The sequence below is a fragment of the Bombina bombina genome, chromosome 10 (genome assembly GCF_027579735.1).
Source record: "Bombina bombina isolate aBomBom1 chromosome 10, aBomBom1.pri, whole genome shotgun sequence".
Taxonomy (NCBI): Eukaryota; Metazoa; Chordata; class Amphibia; order Anura; family Bombinatoridae; genus Bombina; species Bombina bombina.
In genome coordinates this window covers 163,430,459-163,454,961 of record NC_069508.1, presented here as the reverse complement: position 1 = coordinate 163,454,961, position 24,503 = coordinate 163,430,459, and the positions used below count along the sequence as shown (strand labels likewise).

Sequence of the window (24,503 nt, the reverse complement as noted above, 5' to 3'; positions counted from 1 at the left end):
AAAATTATTACGTTACAGAAGATACAGGGAAAGGGAGACTGGCCTTGCAAAAAAGGAATACAGGGTATCCTCACGCCGGAGAAAGTTAATACCAGAACAGAAAGAGCACTCCAAGAGGCCAACCACGAATCCATAGGAAGTATAAGGGATCTATTCATCATCAGAGGCATATCCCTGCATACTCCAAGAGGTCAACGAACACCACAAGCAGGATACAAGGAGGAAACCCAATCATCTATATATACCCCCAGTGCGGCATACTTACCTCATTCGATTGAGGTAATATCTGGTAAGGGTATTATATACCAACTATATCTATACAACCACTACATCTGGAGATTCACTACGATTTATATTACTTCTAGGACTCATATGAACATCGTTTCAGAGTTTATATATTTTATATGCTATTTTTAGCTGGACCTTTTATTGTTATTTTATTTTAATATATATATATTTTTCTTTTATTTTTTCTTTTATTTTCTATGTTCTTATTTGCTTTTTCCCATCCTTTATTCCTCACATACCACATCAGTATATTGGACATATAGGCGCTGTATCCACCTTTGAATATATATTCTCTTTTACTGTCTAGGGCTTCACAACCCTCCCAGTATATGTCCTATACAGCTGCCACTATTTCCTATACACCTTCTGACCAGCGCCCACAACAGAGTATCACTTGTGTCAACTCAGTACACTGAGGAGACACATTTTACTTATTTCTACATATATATATATATATATATATATATATATATATCCTTCAGAGAAATAACAGTCGAAAACCTTAGAAAAGCATAATCTTTCAACATAGAAATAATTGTATAAATATATCATATACAATGTATATCCCTCAAAGGAATCAAATCTCAGAAAAGTATCCCTAAAATAAGAGACAAATAAAAGAAGAATAATACACTGATATGCGAAACATAAATAGACAGGCAATGTAAAAGAAAAGAAAGCAACTTAAAGGGACAGTCTACACCAGAATTGTTATTGTTTTAAAAGATAGATAATCCCTTTATTACCCATTTCCCAGTTTTGCATAACCAACACAGTTATAATAATATACTTTTAACCTCTGTGATTATCTTGTATCTAAGCCTCTGCGAACTGCCCCTTTTTTCAGTTCTTTTGACAGACTTGCAGTCTAGCCAATCAGTGCCTGCTCCCAGATTACTTCACGTGCACGAGCACAGTGTTATCTATATGAAATATGTGAACTAACACCCTGTAGTGGTGAAAAACTGTTAAAATGCAATCTGAAAGAGGTGGGCTTCAAGGTCTAAGAAATTAGCATATGAACCTCCTAGGTTAAGCTTTCAACTAAGAATACCAAGAGAACAAAGCAAAATTGGAGATAAAAGTAAATTGGAAATTTTTTAAAATGACATGCTCTATCTGAATCATGAAAGTTAATTTTGGCCTAGACTGTCCCTTTAATTGTTATGGGTTATGAACCTGAGATTCAAAATTTGAGGTATAATAAAATAAATGTTATAACAGCAAACCATCACAAGATGGTGCCAAACCCCAAGGAATAGCTGATAAAATTATTGCAAAAATATAGTTCATGAAAATAGCGATATTGGCCATTGCAAAGGTCACACAGTCGGAATTCCTGACTAGCTAGTTAGGTAATACTAAGTGAGTACCAGCTTTTTTCTTTTACCACTGGTGGATACCGTTGTCCTTCACACCAGCCAGACATAGAAACTGTAGTTTAACCATGGGATGGCCACTGTCATGTAACTCAAACTTTGACAAAAAAAGGACAGCCCCATTTGAATAAAACTGGGGACCTCCAGCATTACCAAGAGATATAAAGATAGTGAACTTACACTGTAAGCCCCTCTCCAACATCTACCTGATAGAAACAACAGGAGACCCCTTACGGCTAGCACGCACCGCAACAGCAAAAATGAAAATGTCGGTGGAGAACAGGGCATAGATGAAAACTAAGGGCATGCATTGTGATAACCCCAAAAAGGATACTAAGTATGAGGCCGAGAGAGAGTGCACGCCATAATTAGCATGGAACTCGGAGAATAGGCCACGCCCCAAGCAAAGGCCTTCCACTCCAAAGCGCACTAAATGAACCACGTCATACACAGATTTAAGTCCCCTCAAAAGAATTATAATAAAAAGGACAACGGCATTTTTTAAATATAGCAGAGTAACCATTGGACATCTATAGGAAGCTTTACATGTCATGGTGACAAGCCGGCAGTGCCCAGGAAGGTCTCTGTACTGCTGCAGAGTGTGCAGAGGGGAACACGAATGGCACCCCAGGACAGTATACGAATAGTGATACTGAACAGCACTATTCATGTTCCTCCCTGCATACCCTGCACCAGGTGTAACTCATAAGTGTCCAGTAAAGAACAGAGAAGCCTCCCTGCGACCTCCAGCAGTTACCAATACTCTTACTTAAGAGGATTAAATGGACACAGCATTACCCCAGTCCTACTTGAAGGGAAACTACCCAATAAAGGACTTAGTTAAATTTTTCTTCAGAGCACTGTCTTTGCTTTCTCATTGTTACAGAGGCAAAGAATGACTGGGGAGTATGGGAAGTGGAAGGGATTCTTAAGCTTTGCTGGGGTGTCTGTCTCCTCCCGGTGGCCAGGAGTTAAATTCTTAACAGTAATTGAATGGAATCGTGGACTGTCCATTCCATTGGAAAGAAATGGGACAGAGAGCTCATCTTAGACAACAGCCATTGGCGCCCCTGTACATTCAACCCCATAATGAGTGAATAGCTTCTTTCACTAAAAATTACAACAATGCTGCTGAGGTTAAAAAAACTAGTATACAGCTCCCCCCACCCCCCATACATAGAATATATAAAATAATAAACATGAAAACAACCTACCAGCTGTATACAGTGGTGCTAAATATGTTTTGGGCTAAATCCAAAATACATTGTTAGCAACACACAAACATCAGATGCAAGTACAGATTCCTTGTATGGAGAATTAAAGTGAAAGTAAACTTGGATGAATGAAAGCCCGGTTTTTAAAAATACTATTAAAAATAGGGGCACTTTCATTCATCAAATTTTAGAAAGCAGTCATTTTGTTTAAAAACGTACCTTTGTTCTTTTCACAGCCAGAGCAGCTTCCCCCACCCGGAGATCCTCTCTTCACACGTCAGCAGTGACTAATTCGGCTTCCTCCAATCACGGCATGGCCTCAGGCAATGACTCCCCTGGGGGGGGGGGACGTGATTGGAGGAAGCCGGATTAGTCATTGCTGACGTGTGAAGAGAGGATCTCCATGTGGGGGACTGCTCTGGCTGTGAAAAGAACAAAGGTAAGTTTTTTTTAAAAAAACGCTGCTTTCTAAACTTTAATGAATGAAAGTGCCCCTGTTTTTAATAGTATTTTTAAAAAACGGGCTTTCATTCATCAAAGTTTACCTTCACTTTAAGAAATAACTGATGAGCCTTTTTAAAAATTTAGGAAACTATTCTCACAAAAAAGCTTGCACAACTTCACTGTATGAACAATACAAAAAATGAAATGAACTGCATATGAAATGTTAAAGCCTCTCGGTGGGGTATTAACAACTATAGGCAATAGCTTCCGATAAGATTAATTTAAGGTCTAACACGTAATCTACATCCCACGAATACAATTGTAGCATTTTTATTTTTTAATAAAATAACTTCAGTAGGCAGTATTTTGAGGATAAAGTTGGCAGGAGTGGGGTGTTAGTAAGAAAACGGCACTGAAAAGTGCCTTATCATTGCAGTCTATGGGAAATGTGTGTTCCCAGTAAATATATATGTATAGGCTTATACATATATATTTAGTTGTTAATATGTGTATATACAATTTGCTGCCCATCGCTGGGCAACTTACTCCTTCACTGAAATAGTTCTCATGCCGTTTCTCACAGCATGAGAACGAGGCAACCACTGGAGTCTATGGAAGCGCGCTCTTGTGAGCACAATGCTTCGCCGCAATGCAAACGCGAACTAGCGTTCGCATTGCTGTCGACTTGTAATACCAGCGCACATTAGCGTGTGCTGGTATTACTCAGCGGAGCGCTAATATCACTTTTGCAAAAGCAATATTTAGCGCTCCACTTCTAATCTGGCCCATGGTAATTAGTTTTTTTCCCCCAGCAGGAATGCAATACATTTACATAATAGGTGAGTGTGAACATTTTTTTAATACATTAGCACCTTATCTCCTTCACCCAACTTGCTTTATTTGGGGGGATACAACTCAGACTTATTACTGGAGTAGCGAAGGCTACGCTACTACAAACCTTGACAATCCTTTCATGCATCCTTGTTTTTCTGTCGTCCCCGCTGCCTTTAGCCTGCTGTGCTGCTGTTCTGTACTTTTCCATCCTTTGCTGCAGAGCCTGTAACACGGATCCAGTGCCTGGTCATGAGACAAAGAGGTTGAATGATGTAGATTATCGCACCCAAAGCTTTACCATGTGTTCAAACGGATAAAATAAATGTCACCATTACCTTGAGTACTAACAGTGATGGGCTCATCTGGAGTTGCTGATGCAATGTGCGGTGAAGCTGATGGTTTGCCCTGATCTGCATAAGGTAGAAACAATAATCTGTACATCTAGCTGAGATCTCTGTACAGGATGCCTAGATGCTGGTGTACTCACCTTCCATTGCAGGGGGCATATTGCTGAGATCCACAGGATGTCCACTCTCCAGAGCTTCCAAAACAGCATTAAATTTCTAAATGTAAAGAAACAACAACATATTTGTAAACTGTATGTGGCTTGTTCTTTAAGCTGTCTATAGCCAAACATAATCACAGAGGCTAACTTTAACAAGTCACTAACAGACGCTAACTGTAACAAGGCACTCACAGACGCTAACTGTAACAAGGCACTCACAGACGCTAACCGTAACAAGGCACTCACAGACGCTAACCGTAACAAGGCACTCACAGACGCTAACCGTAACAAGGCACTCACAGACGCTAACCGTAACAAGGCACTCACAGACGCTAACCGTAACAAGGCACTCACAGACGCTAACCGTAACAAGGCACTCACAGACGCTAACCGTAACAAGGCACTCACAGACGCTAACCGTAACAAGGCACTCACAGACGCTAATTGTAACAAGGCACTCACAGACACTAACTGTAACAAGGCAATCAAAGACACTAACTGTAACAAGGCAATCACAGACACTAACTATAACAAGGCACTCACAGACGCTAACCGTAACAAGGCAATCACAGACGCTAACTGTAACAAGGCAATCACAGATGCTAACTGTAACAAGGCACTCAGAGACGCTAACTGTAACAAGGCACTCACAGACATCACTAGCAGCACCTTGCTGACTAAACCAGATAAACTTAAAAAAGGACTTACCTCCTGGTGAAATAAAAAGAAAATTTATGCTTACCTGAGACATTTATTTCTTTTTTGACACGAGTCCACGGATCATTTTAATTACTAATGCGATATTCACCTCCTAGCCAGCAGGAGGCGGCAAAGAGCACCACAGCAGAGCTGTTAAATATCACTTCCCTTCACTCCCAACCCAGTCATTCGACCGAAGTAAAGGAGAGAAAGGAAGTAACAAGGTGCAGAGGTGTCTGAAGCTTATAATACCCAACAACCTGTCTTACAAAAACAGGGCGGGCCGTGGACTCATCATGTCAAAAAAGAAATAAATTTATCAGGTAAGCATAACTTTTCTTTTCTTTTTAATGACACGATGAGTCCACGGATCATCTTAAATTACTAATGGGAATCAATACCCAAGCTAGAGGACACAGATGATACGGGAGGGACAAGACAGGGTACCTAAGCGGAAGGCAACACTGCTTGAAGAACCTTTCTCCCAAAAGCAGCCTCAGCTGAGGCAAAAGTGTCAAATTTATAGAACTTTGAAAAAGTATGAAGAGAGGACCAAGTTGCAGCCTTGCAAATCTGTTCCACAGAAGCTTCATTCTTGAATGCCCATGAGGAAGCAACGGCCCTCGTGGAATGAGCCGTAACTCTCTCTGGAGGCTGCTGTCCAGCAGTCTCATATGCAAAACGTATGATACCCTTCAGCCAAAAAGAAAGAGAAGTAGCCGTAGCTTTCTGTCCCTTGCGTTTTCCTGAGAAAACCACAAACAAAGCAGAAGACTGCCGAAACTCCTTAGTCGCCTGCAGGTAGAACTTTAAAGAACGGACCACATCCAAATTGTGCAGAAGCCATTCCTTCTGAGAAGTAGGATTAGGACACAAGGAAGGAACAACAATCTCCTGATTAATGTTCCGATCAGAAACAATCTTAGGAAGAAATCCTAATTTAGTACGCAAAACTACCTTATAAGCATATCTGGAAGGCACAGAGCTCCCCAGATTGGCAGATGCAGATTCAGAATTCTTGGACTCCCCGTTCACAGATGAAGAGGTACATAAGGCTATAAAAGATCTCCCATCGGGAAAAGCCCCGGGACCAGATGGATTCGGTCTCAAATATTACAAGCTTTATGCGGACATTCTAGTCCCGAAACTGGTGAGAATGTTTAATAATCTGTCTGACAGCCCAATCTTACCTGGCTCTATGCTTGAAGCTCATATAGCAGTAATTCATAAGCCTGGAAAACCTCCTGATAGGCCAGAGAGTTATAGGCCAATTTCTCTCCTCAATTCAGACGTGAAAATATTGGCAAAGGTCCTGGCCACTCGGCTAAACAGATTCTTACCAAACCTGGTCTCTACAGAGCAAGTGGGGTTTATTCCTTCCCGAGAAGCAAGGGATAACACCTTGAAGGTGTTACAGCTGATAACCCATGCCCAGAAATCCAAAACGCCGCTGGCCCTGGTCACAACAGACGCTGAAAAAGCGTTTGACCGGGTCAGTTGGGACTTTATCCATCTAACTCTCCTTAAGTTTGGGTTTGGACGGAGCTTTATCACCAAGGCAATGTCACTGTACTCTGCCCCTAATGCAAAAGTCCGGGTAAATGGCACTTTATCGGAGACTTTCCAGATCAGAAATAGTACGAGACAGGGCTGTCCACTATCACCCCTTCTCTTTGCCCTAACCATTGAAGTATTGGCAGGTAGAATCAGGGAGAACCGGAGGGTGCGGGGGATTGTCTTGGGTGGAGTGGAACACAAACTGTCCATGTACGCAGATGATGTCCTCCTCACTCTCGCAGACTCGGGAGACTCTCTGAGGGCTGCATTGAGGGAAATTGAGATCTTCGGAGGGTCCTCGAATTTTCTTCTCAACCCCACTAAATCGGAAATATTGAATATTTCAGAACCCGCTGAGGCCTTCGCTGGCAACAAATCAGGGTGTCCGATAAGAGTGGCGGAACATAAAATCAAATATCTGGGTATCCTCATCACACCCAACCTTTCTGAGATAATCGAACTGAACTACGGAGGTATCCGAGACGATATCCTTAAAGACCTACATAACTGGAAAAAGAAGACCATCTCATGGATGGGTCGTATTGGAGTCGTAAAAATGAATATTCTTCCAAGAATACTCTATATCATGCAGACAGTTCCGGCCTTGGCAGCTTCTCCCTACCTGCGGCAAATTCAAACTGCAATAGAAACTTATATCTGGAATGGGATTAGGCCGAGAATTAAACGGAGTACCATCTATCTTCCCAGAGAGAGGGGAGGCTTAGGAGTGCCTTTGCTGAGAGAGTATGAGAGAGCCATCTTCTTATAGAGGATAGTAGAGTGGTGTGGAAACTCCTCTAGCAAACGGTGGATTCAGGTGGACAATGATATTCTTAAAAGCAGAAACGTGGGAGCGATGGCTTGGGTATCACAGGGGAGCCGGCCGAGAGCTATCTCCTTGTACCCTATGATCGCTGACACATTTACTGTATGGGATAAGACCTTGACAGGAGGTTCCTTTGTGTCAACAATGACATCCCCGAACATACCGGTCTGGGACAACCCAGACCTGGGTATGGAAATTAAACCCTATTTGCAGGGCACTACGCATACCCTTGCCGAGACGACAATCTCAAATATCTTACACGACGGACAGCTCAAACCACAAAACGACCTCCTTGAGTGGGATCATGAGATGTTTAGGTCTTGGTACCGATGTGCTCAAGTAACGCACTACGTGAATTCACATAAAGAGCGCGCTGCGCTGTCCAGACAAAGAACGCAATTTGAAAAGATGTGCATAATGACTCAAGCTCCAGCCCATTTAATTTCGCAATTATATAAGATCCTACTAACTGAAGACAGTCTGAAACTTCCGTCATATGCAGTGGCATGGCAGACGGAACTAAAGATAGACATATCGGCCGATGACTGGTCGAGGATCTTTGCGAGAGCTAAGAAAGCCTCTATATCAGCGAGAGTACAGGAGATGCATTATAAGCTCCTGAGCCGTTGGTATCTAACTCCTTCCAGGCTTCAAAAGATCTACCCTCAGACGGGAGGAGAATGCTGGAGAGGATGTGGTGAGAGGGGAACAATTTTACACATTTGGTGGGAGTGCCCGCACATAAGACTGTATTGGGAGGAGGTGCTGGGAACAATGAGTAAACTTCTGAAAATTATAATTCCCCCAAATCCCACGTACTTGATATCTCACGGGGTCCCCAAGATAGCTAGAGAAGACAAGTACTTCCTTCTCTTACTCATGCTGAATAGCGCGAAGGCGCTTATCCCTGTTCACTGGAAAAGCACGCAGATCCCAACCGTACAGGAATGGAGGATCAGAGTTGGGGATTCACTCGGATTAGAGAGATATCACTTTCTAAAGACTGGGAGGATAGCAACACATGAAATGATGGTCCTGACTTGGGAGGGTAGAGGAATATAACCCAGACCAGTAAGATTAAAAAGATCTGTCTCATGATCTCTAACCTTCCCCTGCCCCCTCTGCTGCTACTATTGAATCTCTCCCCTTAACCCCCCTTCCTCCTCCCCCCGGCCCCCCTCTGCCCTTCCCCTCAATAGCCCCCTTACCCTATATACCTCTTCCCTTGCTGTATAATCCCTCCCTCCCACCCCCTTTATTTTTTATTTTATTTTTTTTCCCCTTCTCTCTCTCCTCTACCCCTCTCCTTATCTATTCTTTCTTTCACTCCTTAAACACCTTTGTGTGAATATGTGAGGCTTTATGATACGCTCAGCTATGTGTACATGTAAAGCTGAGCTCTCAAGCTGATAATATATCTGCCTTACATATAAATTTTAGAATACGAATAATATGTTTACTTTAAGCTCATGTATAATTGTTATGAATAATTAGAGCACTCTTGCTCGTTACAAAAAGCACATTACCCTGCTATCAGTTATTGCTTTTAAGATACTGTTGGTTGAGACCATACAACGCACCCCATCTTGATCCCTTGTCCAGACTCGGGACTTAACATTGACCCTGCTGCATTTACCCATAATATGACTTATGTAACAATGTTCAATGTAATGTCTATCCGTGAATGTAACGTAATGTTTCAAAATTTATTGTACAAACTGTCTTACCACAAATAAAGCTTGTTGTTTTGAAAAAAAAAAAAAACTACCTTATAAGAATGAAAAATAAGGTAAGGAGACTCATACTGCAATGCCAAGAGTTCTGACACTCTGCGAGCAGAAGAAATAGCAACCAGAAATAAAAACTTTCCAAGATAACAATTCAATATCTAAGGAATGCATAGGCTCAAATGGAGTCCCTTGAAGAACTTTAAGAACTAAATTCAAACTCCATGGAGGAGTAACTGGTTTGAACACAGGTCTTATCCTGACCAAGGCCGGACAAAAAGATTGTACATCTGGAACATCTGCCAGACGTTTGTGTGACAAAATAGATAAGACAGAGATCTGACCCTTTACGGAACTTGTCGATAATTCTTTCTCCAAACCCTCTTGGAAAAAGGATAAAATTATAGAAATCCTAACTCTACTCCATGAGTAGCCCTTGGATTCACACCAACAGAGATATTTATGCCATATCTTATGATAAATTTTTCTAGCGACAGGCTTACGAGCCTGAATCATCATCTCAATGACCGAGTTAGAAAAGCCCCGCTTGGATAATATTAAGCATTCAATCTCCAAGCAGTCAGCATCAGAGAAACTAGATTTGGGTGAAGGAAGGGCCCTTGAATTAGAAGGTCCTTCATCAACGGAAGTCTCCAAGGTGGTAGAGATGACATGTCCACCAGATCTGCATACCAAATCCTGCAAGGCCAAGCCGGTGCAATAAGGATCACCAATGCCCTCTCCTGTTTGATTCGAGCAATGACCCGAGGAAGAAGAGCAAACGGAGGAAATAGGTATGCTAGACTGAAGGTCCAAGGAACCGCCAGAGCATCTATCAGTTCCGCCTGGGAAGCCCTGGACCTCGTCCAGTATCTCGGGAGCTTGGCATTCCGTCGGGATGCCATGAGATCTAATTCCGGCTAAACCCACTTGAGAATCAGGCTGGAGAACACTTCCGGATGGAGTTCCCACTCCCCGGGATGAAAGGTCTGCCTGCTCAGGAAGTCCGCCTCCCAGTTGTCAACCCCTGGGATGTGGATCACCGACAGGCAGCAAAAATGGGTCTCGCCCACTGAATTATTTTGGATACTTCTGTCATCGCTAAGGAACTCGTCGTTCCTCCCTGATGATTGATGTAAGCCACTGATGTTACATTGTCCGACTGGAATCGGATAAACTGGACCAAGGCTAACTGAGGCCAGGCCAGAAGAGCATTGAAGATCGCTCTTAGCTCTAGAAAGTTTATAGGAAGAACAGACTCTGACTGAGTCCAAACTCCCTAAGCCTTTAGGGAGCCCCAGACTGCTCCCCACCCTAGAAGGCTGGCGTCTGTTGTCACAATCACCCAATATGGCCTGCGAAAGCAGGTTCCCTGGGAGAGATGATCCAGAGATAACCACCATTGAAGAGTATCCCTTGTCTCCTGCTCCAGTAGTATTCAAGGAGACAAATCCGCATAATCTCCGTTCCATTGCCTGAGCATGCTTTAACTGCAGAGGTCTGAGGTGGAACCGAGCAAACGGGATGATGTCCATTGCCGCCACCATCAGCCCGATTACCTCCATGCACTGGGCCACTGACGGCCGAGGAGTGGACTGAAGGACTAGACAAGTATCGATAATCTTTGATTTCCTGACTTCTGTCAGAAAAATCTTCATAGATAGGGAATCTATTATGGTTCCCAAGAAAGTTACCCTTGTATTTGGGACTAAGGAACTCTTTTCCAAATTCACCTTCCACCCGTGAGACCGTAGAAAGGATAACACCATGTCCGTGTGTAATCTTGCTTGTTGCAAGGATGGCGCCTGGACTAGGATGTCGTCCAGATAGGATGCCACTGCAATGCCCCGTGACCGAAGCACCGCCAACAGCGATCCCAGAACATTTGTAAAAATTCTGGGAGCTGTGGCAAGACCGAAAGGAAGAGCCATGAACAGGAAGTGTTTGTCCAGAAAGGCAAACCTTAGGAATTTGTGATGATTCTTGTGAATGGGAACATGTAGATACATGTCTTTTAAATCAACTGTTGTCATAAATTGACCCTCTTGGATCAAAGGAAGAATGGAACGAATAGTTTCCATCTTGAAGGACGGTACTCTGAGAAATTTGTTTAGACTCTTGAGATCTAAAATAGGTCTGAAGGTTCCCTCTTTTTTGGGAGCCATGAACAGATTGGAATAAAAACCCCGACCCTGTTCCCGTATTGGAACTGGAACAATCACTCCCAGGATGGAGAGGTCTCTTACAGAGTGTAAGAACGCCTCTCTTTTTGTCTGGTCTGCAGATAATCTTGAAAGCAGAAACCTGCTTCTGGGAGGAAAACTTTTGAACTCTAATTTGTATCCCTGGGACACTATTTCTATTGCCCAGGGATCCTGAACATCTCAAACCCAAGCCTGAGCGAAAAAGGAGAGTCTGCCCCCTACCAGATCTGGTCCCGGATTGGGGGCCTGACCTTCATGCTGTCTTTGATTCAATAGCAGGCTTCTTGGATTGTTTTCCCTTATTCCAAGACTGATTGATGCAGGCTTAGACTGTTCCTGCTTGGAAGCGGTAGAGGAAGGATTTCCCTTGAAATTTTCGAAAGGAACGAAAAATACTCTGCCGTCCTTTTTGTTTGTTTCTCTTATCCTTAGGGAGAAGATGACCTTTACCTCCCGTGATATAGGAGATAATTTCCGACAGCCCAGGTCCAAACAAGGTCTTCCCCTTGTAAGGAATAGCTAGAAGTTTAGACTAAGAGGACACATCCGCAGACCAAGGTTTTAACCATAAGGCTCTGCGAGCTAGAATAGAGAAACCTGAAATCTTTGCTCCCAGTTTGAGAACTTGAAGGGAAGCATCCGTAATAAAGGAATTAGCCAGCTTAAGAGCTTTTATCCTATCCTGGATTTCATCCAAAGAAGTTTCTGTCCTGATAGCATCAGACAGTGCATCAAACCAATATGCCGCCACACTAGTGACGGTAGCAATGCACACAGCTGGTTGCCATTGCAAGCCCTGGTGCACATACATCTTCTTGAGTAAACCCTCTAAATTCTTGCCCATAGGGTCTTTGAAGGCACCACTATTCTCTATGGGAATAGTAGTTCTCTAGTTCAGCTTACTGGACTTCTTAGGAACAACAACTACCGTGGAGTCGCTGTCGTCCAAAGTAGCCAAAACCTCCTTAAGAAACAGGCGGAGGTGTTCTAGCTTAAACCTGAAAGATACAACCTCAGTATCAGCAAAGGGAATTACAGTTTCCGAATCTGAAATTTTACCTTCAGATGCTACTACTGTATCCTCCTCTTCAGGCTTCTGGGAGGGGACCTCTGAAATAGCAACTGCGTCAGAAACCTCGCTTACTGAATGTCTGATTTTCCGCTTACGCTTTCCCTGCAACATTGGAAAAGCAGACAATGCATCTGAAATTGTAGAAGACATGAGAGAAGCGATGTCCCTTAACGTAACTCCAGCAGGAGTTTGAGAGGAAACGCAGGGCACTGCATGTAAGGGTGATAAAATTTGGGACGCTTGAGGAGAAAGCTGCGGTATATATTGAACCTCATCATTAGACTCTTGGACAACATCCGCTTTAGAAAAAGTTGGCTCAGAAAAAATCTTTTCCCTATAATTTAAAGTCCTCTCAATACATGAGGGACAGAGAGGGATTGGTAGTTCTACATTGGCATCAAAACACAAGGAGCAAGAAACATCTTGCAAGGCCCCTTGGTCCATACTGGTTCACAATTGACCAAATATCCAATAACATTTTTTAATTTTTCTAAAACAAATTAAAATGAAAAAACGTTACTGTCTCTTTAAATTTAAAACGGTAACTTTTTTACTGAAGCCAGTCAAATTAGCAATCTACAGATTGAATGTAATAACACACCTCTGCACCTCAGCTACTTTGCTGAGGTGCTCCTACCTGACTGGCAACCGGAGTTAATCTTCCCCTATATTCAGCAGATGATCCGTTTTAACGCTGCAGAAGTGGAATTTCGTCTCCGGTCCTAGAAACGCATGCTCTGCACGGACCATGCGCTTCTAGTCAAGACCTGACGAACTTTTGTCCTAATGTCTCCCAGACTGAAACGCAAAAAAAGTGGCGCGCAACTCCGTATGATCCGCCCATCGTGGGCGTTACCATGAAACAAAAAACTTCCCGTTCATCATTTTGTAAATGTAACAAGTTTACCCACAAGAGCCATATATATTAGCGTTTCTCCAGCCCCAGTGCCTGCAATGTAACGCTGTCTAAAGTCCTCTCCAGCCTAGGAGAGCTTACAGTGTCCCCAACAATAAAGTGCCTCCTTTTTTCCTGTGCCCTTTATGTTGTGTATTAGCGTGCTCACTTCTTTCTGAGTCTTTTCCTTTGTTGTACCCCAGAAAAATTAAAGTAGAACTTACCTCTACTTCTGCCTGACAGCAAGGCAGCTCACAAGCTTGAGAGGTCCTCTCCCTCACATCGACCTACGGAGAAATAATATGCTGAGTAATTTTTACCTCAGACTAAAGAATATAGGGCAGCAAGAAATACATGGGAGGTGCAGTGAGAATTATGTCCCACAAGTTCCCATTGCTCCAAAGCCACCAAAAGCTCTACTGAAGAGACTGATATGGACTACGGCTACACCCTAGGACAAAGCAGCACAATCTTGTACTACTTAAAAAATAATAAACTCTTGATTGTAGAATCATAACTAACACCTCATTTTACCACTTCCTAGCACTAACGTAGGCAAAGAGAATGACTGGAGTGGGAGGGAAGGGAGGTGATATTTAACAGCTCTGCTGTGGTGCTCTTTGCTGCCTCTTGCTGACCAGGAGGTGAATATCCCATTAGTAATTAAGTTGATCCGTGGACTCATCATGTCATTAAAAAGAAATATATGTTTTAATATAGGCACTGTGACCATTAAAAAAATACTTGTTTTAGGAACATTTCTCTGAGCTGCCTCCCCAAAAAGAGAAAAGGAGACCATGGTTCACAAACAACCTTAAAACATTTTAAGTGTATTTATTTAAATTTATATTATCCTGTCAATGTTACTTTTAAAACTTAATTTATATAAAATATTCTCCTTCAGTTTCAGAAAGAATTATGGTAGCAGAAGACAATACCCCTCCCCAAGTTTTCTGGCTAATAACTGGATACCTCAGCATCAGGTTTGTGTGTTTTTTGAGCTAACACTACTTAACAAGACCGTAAAGAACTGGTGTTAAATTCAGTGGAGGAACAAGACAGTTTGCTGCACCCACCCTTGTATATATTTGTGTATGTTGTGATCCATATAATTTGGATCTTTTAAGAGGTCTGAATTTTTTTAAGGTTTTCAGTCTGGTGCACTATTTATTGGGGATTATGAAGATTGACATTTGTTTGTTTCTTCGAAATGGAGCAGCAAAAACAACTCTCATGTCTGAAATAGTCAGTGAGCTGATTTAGAGATGATTTAACCAATGCCCTTCCAAAGTCTGGGCTCACCACCTGAATTCAAAGAAAACAATAGCTTTAATCTTCATATGGAGAAATAATTTTTCTAGTCCTGCATCTCTCAACAAGGAAGGTAGAACTGGGGCATGATGGGAAATGACAACATTAAATAGAGAAGGAGCAGAAATTTATCGAGTTCTGCCTCTAAAAGTGGGTATAAAAGTTATAACCCGTCAGTATAAGGTGGGGCAATTACAATATAAAGTATGATATGGTGACCTAATATAATTTGTGACACAAGGTGATTTAACTGTAACAGGACCAAATAGTAAACTTGACATATTGTGGCCACCGTCATATAAAGTTAAAGGGACAGTGTTCTGCAGAATGTTCCCAAAGACAATTGACAGTAATTCCAACTATCAATTGTACCTGATGGAGTGTATTAAATTGTGCACAAACAGCTTTTACCTTTATTTTCTCATTTGAAATTAATGATTTTGCTGTTGAAACCACCACCTATACTGAAATGTTCAATATTGGAATATTGGGTATAGAAAGGCTGTGTAAACGGGAGATAGCTATGTAACTAAACCTCCCTGTGAAGGGTGGTAGAACTTGGAATTTCAGTTACAATAAAGCATTTTAATATCTAACTAATTGATTTTGTACCAAGAGATTAAATGAGCGTGTCTGCTTTTTTAGCAGGGCCAGACCATTTAAAAGGGCCTATCCTTTAGAAATACAGGTGATGTTTTAATGAGTAATAACAGCTCTCTCAAATACATTAATAAACATGAAGGCCAATTTCCAATACATTTAGTACTCTGCAGTAAGTCACTTGGAACACATTTTGATGAGCAAGTAAAAAAACGTAAAATAAATCATAAACCACTACAGAAGGGCGCTGCCTGGTACATACCATACTAATCTTCATATACTCCTTAGCCTTCTCCACGTCACCCGTCTGTTTCAATCTCAGAGCTGCAAGTTTGTATTCCTTTTGCCTCGTGAGCAGCAAGATCCTGGAGTCTGAGCAAAGAAACTAATAACTGCAGGTACCAAATACATGCTACAGGGTTCTCCCAATACACAAGGTGCTCATACCGAAATCTACCTATTAAACATTGTGCACGTGCAAAAATCTACCCAGTACCACTGTGCCTGTTCATTTACTCAATATACATTGTGCCCATGCAAAAATCTACCCAGTACCACTGTGTCCTTTTACCCGACATACATTGTGCCTGTGCAAAAATATACCCAGTACCACTATGCCTGCTCATTTACTCAATATACATTGTGCCCGTGCAAAAATCTAACATATACCACTGTGCCATTTCTTTTACCCAACATACATTGTGCCCATGCAAAAATCTACCCTATATCAATGTGCCCAATCTTTTACTCACTATAGATTGTGCCCAAGCCAAGAGCTACTTTCTACACACTGGCACAGAATACAAGGGGTGCGCTATCGCCTGCGCTAAGAATAGAGCACAAGCTGGTATTACAAGTCCATGATAAAATAGAATTATCCGAGAATGCTTAGGGCAGCCAACACCTCTTTATTGCACCCTATACTTTCGATGGATATTGTGATAGCACTATACTTATATTACAAGTTGTGAGTTATGTGTTGCACTTGAGTGTAACATATAAAAGCACTAAAAAGATTCCGCGACTTGAGACCTGAAGTAAAGTGTTAGTGCAAGAGTGAAAGTATATCTAAATACAGGTAAAACATGAAAGTATTAAACTCATATTTATACATATTCAATGTCAAATATATGTTTATTATTTAAATAAATGTATAAAAAAGTGTTTTAAAGTGATATAGTATGTTACAAGGCGTTTGACAGGAAAGGGCTCAAAGGTGTGTATATTTATTTACGTGTATGTTCACAACAGTTTTTTGTTTTTAAAATACAAATAGTTAAAATTGCTTTTTTCTTCACTGAGGAGAAAATGTTTATATATAAAATGTATGTATTTAAAAAATATATATATATATATATATATCTTCTCAGTGAAGAACAAGGCTATTTCAACTATTTCTTAATGCACCTTCGGGTTAGCATTTGAGTAAAAGGCAGAATATGGTTTTGTAGAAGTCTATGAGGAGGGGTCTTAGAGTAGCCGCGCTATCCAACCTCCAGATGTTAGTGTGTCTAAGGTTTTCATTCAATCGATATCTATTTACTTTTAACTTGTAATATGAGAAAGAAAAAGAGCGCTATTGATTTAACTTAAGTGGCGTTAGTGCTCAAGAGCTCTAATATTTTTGTGTTTTTTCTTTTTAATCTAACCCTTTATGTCTGTACCAAAATATACCAATTAAACCTATGTCAATGCTAAAACCTTTTCAATGTATTCTGCAGCCATTTCCTTCTATTCTTGATGAGACTTGTGCCACCCTATCCAAAGAAAAAGTTTTAAACATAACCTATACAACCTTCACCCACCTAAAATCTACCCTTAACAACCATCAGTTGTCACAAAGTCTACCTAATACACCAAGCACCAATTCCAGCCCTCTTGACCAGATGCAATGCCAACACCAAACCCAGTGTCATTTATTATAACTGTCACTTCAGTTCTTGTAAAGCACTATAAGCTTGGTATACAGATGTTAGTAGTTTTTGTTTGCAATAAGGAATTTGTCTACAACATAGTATTTCTGTAGGATGTAACAATTACTAGAAACACTGATATTATTCAAGCAAACAGATTTATGGGAAGTAATTAATTTTGAGTCAATAAGACCGATGCATTGTTTATTATAGTTTTGACAATGTAGCCGATTCCTGACCAGTTTTGATGGGATATTTACAAATAACATGAGCAGATATAGCGTGAGAAATAGAGAGCAGTCTAGGGAGACTCTGTGTGTTTTAGCTTTACGGTTTGAGCTGAGCCGACTGAAGAAGAAATATAGAGACTAACCTGTACTAGACGTGTCTGCAGATTCCCCTTCACTGGTTGTGGTTTCTGCCTCAATAACTGGGGTCTCTACCACAGAATCCTCTGTCGGTTGAGTAGAGCTATCGGCTGCTAAGGAAATCTGCCTCATGTCACCTAGCTCCTCCTGGGTGTAATTTGCAGAGGGTGAAGCTTGTGGTGTTGTAGGTTTCCCAATGGCTACAGGAGGCGGCATCTCCTCCTCATTCACAGCTTTGCCCTGTTTGACTGCACTTAGCATGGACTCCAGCGTCTGCAGGAAGAGGAGCGGTTGTCAAACAACTTCTACTGTATTGCTAAATAAGAAATCCATGATACCTATCAGTGCTATCACCATCTTTCTTCTGAGCGTCATATCTGTTTAAAGCTCAAAATTAATTCAGAAGGTGAACTATAAAAATAACAAATATATAGCATCCAAAATAACCAAAAAAATGATTGTAATATTCTCTTCACAAATTGATAAGCATGCCGTTAACAAGAAACTGACCTCTCCCAAATAAACACTAGGGGGCATATTTATCAATATGCGAGCGGACATGATACGAAGTAGCGTATCATGTCCGCTGCTCATGGATAAATGCCGACAGCATACGCTGTTGACATTTATCATTGCACCAGCAGTTCTTGTGAACTGCTGGTGCAATGCCGCCCCCTGCAGATTTGCGGCCAATCGGCTGCTAGCAGGGGGTGTCAATCAAGCCAATGGTATGACCGCTGCTTCATAACTTCGGAGCTTGATAAATATGCCCATTAATATTAATAAAACCGGCACATTGCCTTATGTTCCCAAAACGCTGCAGCAGGAGCTTAAAATCCTTTTAGGTCCCTGTAACAGACCTACGCTTATTTCAAAAGGACAATAACAAATTGGGAGTTAAATCACATAATAGTTAATGTGAATTAACATACTGTATATGTATTAACAAATAAGAGGTAGTAATTTAAGCTTAAAAACAAATAAAGATGGCTGTAATGTCATAATGAAAATATATTCGGCTTGCAAGGAATTGTGAGGAGAAGCGAGGATTATGGGAAGATCTACAAATAGGACCAGATTTTGATCCTCAGCTTTTATTAACACATTTTTATTGTCTGGGTTTGTTCAAATGATCTCGGCAAAGCTTCTATAAGCAATATGCAAACAGGTTGGAAGAGAGGACATCCTTGTCTAGTTCCAGACTGAAAACTACACAGCAAAAGATGAAGTTGAGGACATAAAATGCCTCAATCCACCTTCTCAAATACATTTTCAGCATCTAGAAATAATAATGTGAAGATGAAATGGAATATTGTATCCCATGGCAACCTAAAGGCATTATCAGGGTTCTACTACCCATATACAAACTAAGCTTGGTATACACAGGACAGTTTGTTGGCTAGAACTTTTTAAATACAATTTTGGGGTGACAATATATGTTGCATGGCACAATATAAAATGATTGCAACAAAGAAGCAAATCCACTGCAGTGATAGAAGATAAAAGTAAATGAATGCAGCATTTGCTGGAAATAAAGTTTCTTAATGCTCCACAGATGATCAGTGAGCTACATTTGTCACACACAGGAAAGCTTTATTAAAAGGGACAGTCTACTCCAGAATTGTTATTGTATAACAAGATAGATAATCCCTTTATTACCCATTCCCCAGGTTTTCATAATCAAAACAGTTATATTAATGCACTTTTTACCTCTGTGATTACCTTGTATCTAAGTGCCTGCAGGCTGCCCTCTTATCTCAGATCTTTTGACAGACTTGCATTTTAGCCAATCAGTGCTTACTCCTGAGTAACTCCATGGGAGTAAGCACAATAGTATCTATATGGCATACATGAACTAGCGCTGTCTAGCTGTAAAAACAAACTATCAAAATGCTCTGAGATAAGAGGCGGCATTCAAGGGATTAGATATTAGCATATGAGCCTACCTAGGTTTATCTTTCAACAAAGAATACCAAGAGAACAAAGCACATTTGATGACAAAAGTAAATTGGAAAATTGTTTAAAATTGCATGCTCTATCTGAATCATGAAAGTTTTTTTTTTTACTAGACTGTCCCCTTAATTAATATGTCACTAGTGCCTTGTAAAGAGTTAACAGGAGAATATCAGTTGATTTGCTCATTTGTAAAACATATTATTGTACACAATGTGCCAGGGGAGCCTTATAACATAAGAAAAAAAAGTGTTGTGCACAGGAAATTAATTTAAATAAATGTCTTCATGGGCGTAACTGGGGGGAGGACCAAGACCATGTCAGGCAAATGATTTAGGAGCTAAGTAATAAGTGGCATCGTAGCACCAGGAATTTAGGACACTGCATGTTTAAAGGGATATAAAACACATTTTTTTTCTTTCATGATTCAGATATAACATACAACTTATTATCAAATTGTTTTCATGTTATCCTTTGTTGAAAAGCAGGAAGGTAAGCCCAGGTGCGTGCACGTATCTACTGCACTATATGCCAGCAGTTTTACAACAATGTTATATATTAACAAGAGCACTAGATGGCAGCACTGTTTCTTGTTATGTAGTGCCCCAGAAATGTGCATGATACCTATCTAGGTATCTCTTCAACAAAGAACAACATAAGAACGAAGCAAATTGGTAATTTCAGACCGGACCTGCCCATAATACTGACCAAAATGGCATTTAAAGGGGCAGTAACCACAATAAGTTTATATAAAATATTTAGTTATGTGCAGTAAAACAACTATTATTTTGACCCCTTTTCAAGTAATTTAGCTCTGAATATTGTGTATTTTCTCATTCTCAGACCTTGAAATGCCCCTGTTGTCTATTCAAGGCTAAACCTGCTACATATATGTCCCTAGTTGGATTTAACAGATATCAACTGCAAAACAAAGCATTTTATACAAAACATAATGGTCGTGTCTAGCCTTGGCAGTTGCAGACTCAAGCCCAGAATGGCTACTCCAAATGAGGCTAGTGGTGTGTGGAATTTGAAAAACAATCGCAGCAAACAAGACAATTATTTGCACGTTATTCTATAGTAAGAGAACAGAAATGTCTTGTAATTACTGGGTGTTTACTGCCCCTTTAAGGGACAATGTGAAAATGAAATGTTTATGGATCAGACAGAGCAGTGTAGCAAGAAAGGGGAGGGCCGCACCTTCAGACCGCGCTCATATCTCCGGGCTTTGGAGCTTTCTTTAGCTTCCTTGGCTTTGCTGATCGCCGCCTTGTAGTTGCTGATCCGCTCCTCTAGGGTATGACACAGCCCCCCGGGTGTAGCCTGCTGATAAAGTGTATGACAATTCACTAATATGGTCAAAGGGTTAATTAACTTTAAAGCTTAACCCACTATAACATGTTTAACTAAGAAAAATAAACTAAAATTTATTGTACCTGTTAATGTGTAAAATACATCAAACAACTGTGTTTTTTCCACTCTACCTAGAGAGCCTGGGGTTTGGTTGAATGTTTCTGACCCTGAAACAAGCTACACTGCGATTGCTTAAATTAGTGCACAACCTTATCTACATCTGTCTCTATTTGACGAGCAAGAAAGACCAGGAACATTAACTACACAAGGCATTTCTAGGGGTCTATCCCTGAACTGCTATTGATTTCCAAAACCTTGTAAATTGTGCTAATAAAATGGCCATATTAAATGATTCTATAATGTTTATTCTGTTTACAGACGTTTTGTAATGTCTATTGCTGATATGTTCCACTAGTCACGGGTGAGTAAGAAATTGCAGTAGCCAAGTAAAAAAAAAATATCTTATCTTTAACATTGAGTGGACCATTAACCCAGTGATATTTTTCCACCCCGGGTTAAGCTTATATAAAAAGCTAACTTTAATATCCATTTAATATCTGAAACACAGGGAATAGAGAGGTGCATCCTCACATAAAACTGAGACTCTAGACTTAAAAACCCACACAAATTAATGGGTTAAATAAACCACAGCATGTGACCCAGACAGGACAGATGGTTACTAGTTACTAGTTAAAGAAAGTTTAAACTAGATAATAAAAAACAAAACTTATGCTTACCTGATAAATGTATTTATTTCTTGACACAGTGAGTCCACAGATCATCTCATTACTATTGGGAATATCACTCCTGCCCAGCAGGAGGCAGCAAAGAGCACCACAGCAAAGCTGTTAAATGTCACCTCCCTTCCCTCCAACCCCAGTCATTCGACCTAAGCAAAAAGAGAGAAAGGAAGCAACAAGGTGCAGAGGTGCCTAAGGTTTATGACATGACAAAAACCTGTCTTAAAAAACAGGGCGGGCCGTGAACTCATTGTGTCAAGAAATAAATAAATTTATCAGGTAAGCATGAATTTAGTTTTATTTCTAATGACACGGTGAGTCCACAAATCATCTAATTACTATTGGGAATCAATACCCAAGCTAGAGGACACAGGGAGGGACAAGACAGGGACCTAAACAGAAGGCACCACTGCTTGAAGAACCTTTCTCCCAAAAGAAGCCTCAGCCGAGGCAAAAGTATCAAATTTATAGAATTTTGAAAAAGTGTAAAGAGAGGACCAAGTTGCAGCCTTGCAAATCTGTTCCACAGAAGCTTCTTTTTTGAATGCCCAAGAAGAGGAAACAGCTCTTGTAGAATGAGCCGTGACCCTCTCAGGAGGCTGCTGTCCAGCAGTTACATAGGCAAAGCGAATGATACTCTTCAGCCACAAGGAAAGAGAAGTAGCCGTAGCTTTCTGACCCTTACGTTTCCCAGAGAAAACCACAAACAGAGCAGAAGACTGGCGAAAATCCTTAGTTGCCTGTAAATAGAATTTTAACGCACGCATGCACCACATCCAGGTTGTGCACCAGACGTTCCTTATGAGAAGATGGGTTAGGACATAAAGAAGTAACAACAATCTCCTGATTAATGTTCCGATCCAAAACACCTTTAGGGAGAAACCCTAACTTAGTTCGCAAAACTACCTTATCCGAATGAAAAATAAGGTAAAGAGACTCATACTGTAATGCCGAGAGGTCTTAAACACTACGAGCAGATGAAATAGCAACAAGAAACAAAACCTTCCAAGATAACAATTTAATATCTAAGGAATGCATAGGCTCAAACGGAGCCTGCTGAAGAACTTTAAGAACAAGGTTAAGATTCCAGGGAGGAGTAACAGGTTTAAACACAAGCCTGATTCTGACCAAGGCCTGACAGAACGATTGCACATCTGGTACATCCGCCAGATGGCAGATATTTGACCTTTCAAAGAACTTGCAGATAAACCCTTCTCCAAACCCTCTTGGAGAAAAGACAAAATTCTAGGAATCCGAACTCTACTACAAGAGTAGCCTCTGGATTCACATCAATGCAGATATTTACGCCATATCTTGTAGTAAATCTTCCTGGTAACAGGCTTACGAGCCTGAATCATGGTCCCAATGACCGACTCAGAAAAACCACGCTTAGATAAAATTAAGCATTCAATCTCCAAGCAGTCAGCTTCAGAGAAACTAGATTTGGTGAAGGAAGGGCCCTTGAAGTTAAAGGTCCTTCCTCAGTGGAAGTCTCCAAGGAGGGAGAGATGACATCTCCACTAGGTCTGCATACCAGATCCTGCAAAGATGAATTCCAACCAATTACAGACCATATAGCAAATTATGAGTATTTATAAAATCAGTTTCATATATACAAAACTCTTCCAAATGAACAAACATGAATTAGTGGATTAGCTATGTAAGTATAACCAGCTTGATAAATAACATATACCATTAACCAATTCAAAATATATATTCGGAGGTTAGAAACCGCATACCACCATGAAAAAAGAGTATTATTGCGCCACTAAAAGTGTATATCAGAACTTCATCTGCCTCTGATTAGGTGTATTTTTAATCAGTACTAGTAGAAGTTTGTATTGCAGGATATAAACAAAATTATGGCGCCACTTTAGAGAGCCGGGGTTAACACACTGTCTCTTATAGCAAGTCTCTTATAGCGAGTTTCCTACATTAATACTGCAGACCTATTGTTCTTGAGATCATAAGTTAACTGTTCCACAGGTGAGTGACACTTAGTATCAACAAGCTTGTTTACCTGCATGAGCTATGCTCCTAGCTCTTGTTTCTTACCGCAGTTTTTCAGGCGTGTCTTTGACGTCTTGTGCAGCAAATCTGTGGCGATCACGTGACTTTACCTTGCGTCACAGCTCTGATCCACTATGTAGCGGTTCTCGTTTAAAGCTGAATTGGATACAAAAGAACTTTTCCAAGAGTAAAAGCAACCTTAGTTAAAAGATTGCAACAGAAGTCTCCTTGCACTTAGTGCTTATACCACGCAAGTAGTATTGAATAGAGCATAAAATGATAACCCAAGTTATTTTTAGATGTCCACGATGTTCCAAAAGAATAGACACTGGATCAGAAATTATCTGTAAATTTGTGCCTGTATGTTAGTAGTCAGAGCTAATCAGCCTGTATACCATCAACGCGTTTCACCCTATGATTGGCTTTATCAAGATAAATTACAGGCATGAGTGGGCACCCTTTTAAAGGTCCTCAGTTAACCATATTGGCTCAGACATTAGTGGCAATTAGTTAAGGTGGTATGCTTCAGATTTATTTAGACCATTTAAGATGGTATGTTTTTGTAATAGACATTCAGGTCATTCGTCATTAATATTTGTATAGTTGTATTA

General features: G+C 40.7%; 1 protein-coding gene across 6 annotated transcripts in view; it reads right to left on the bottom strand.

Moving 5' to 3' along the window:
• The window catches only part of CC2D1B (coiled-coil and C2 domain containing 1B), a 129,534-nt gene that overhangs the window by 85,777 nt on the left and 19,254 nt on the right, over positions 1-24,503 (bottom strand). For 4 of the 6 annotated variants that reach the window (XM_053693470.1, XM_053693472.1, XM_053693475.1 and 1 more), the window contains exons 6-11: positions 20,990-21,115; positions 17,842-18,109; positions 15,818-15,927; positions 4,647-4,722; positions 4,495-4,569; positions 4,284-4,402 (exon numbers count right to left, since the gene is read on the bottom strand). In XM_053693470.1, the coding sequence (XP_053549445.1) occupies positions 4,284-4,402; positions 4,495-4,569; positions 4,647-4,722; positions 15,818-15,927; positions 17,842-18,109; positions 20,990-21,115 (774 nt within the window). The remainder of the gene's footprint in view (positions 1-4,283; positions 4,403-4,494; positions 4,570-4,646; positions 4,723-15,817; positions 15,928-17,841; positions 18,110-20,989; positions 21,116-24,503) is intronic. The other 2 variants (XM_053693473.1, XM_053693474.1) reach the window with 1 other exon arrangement.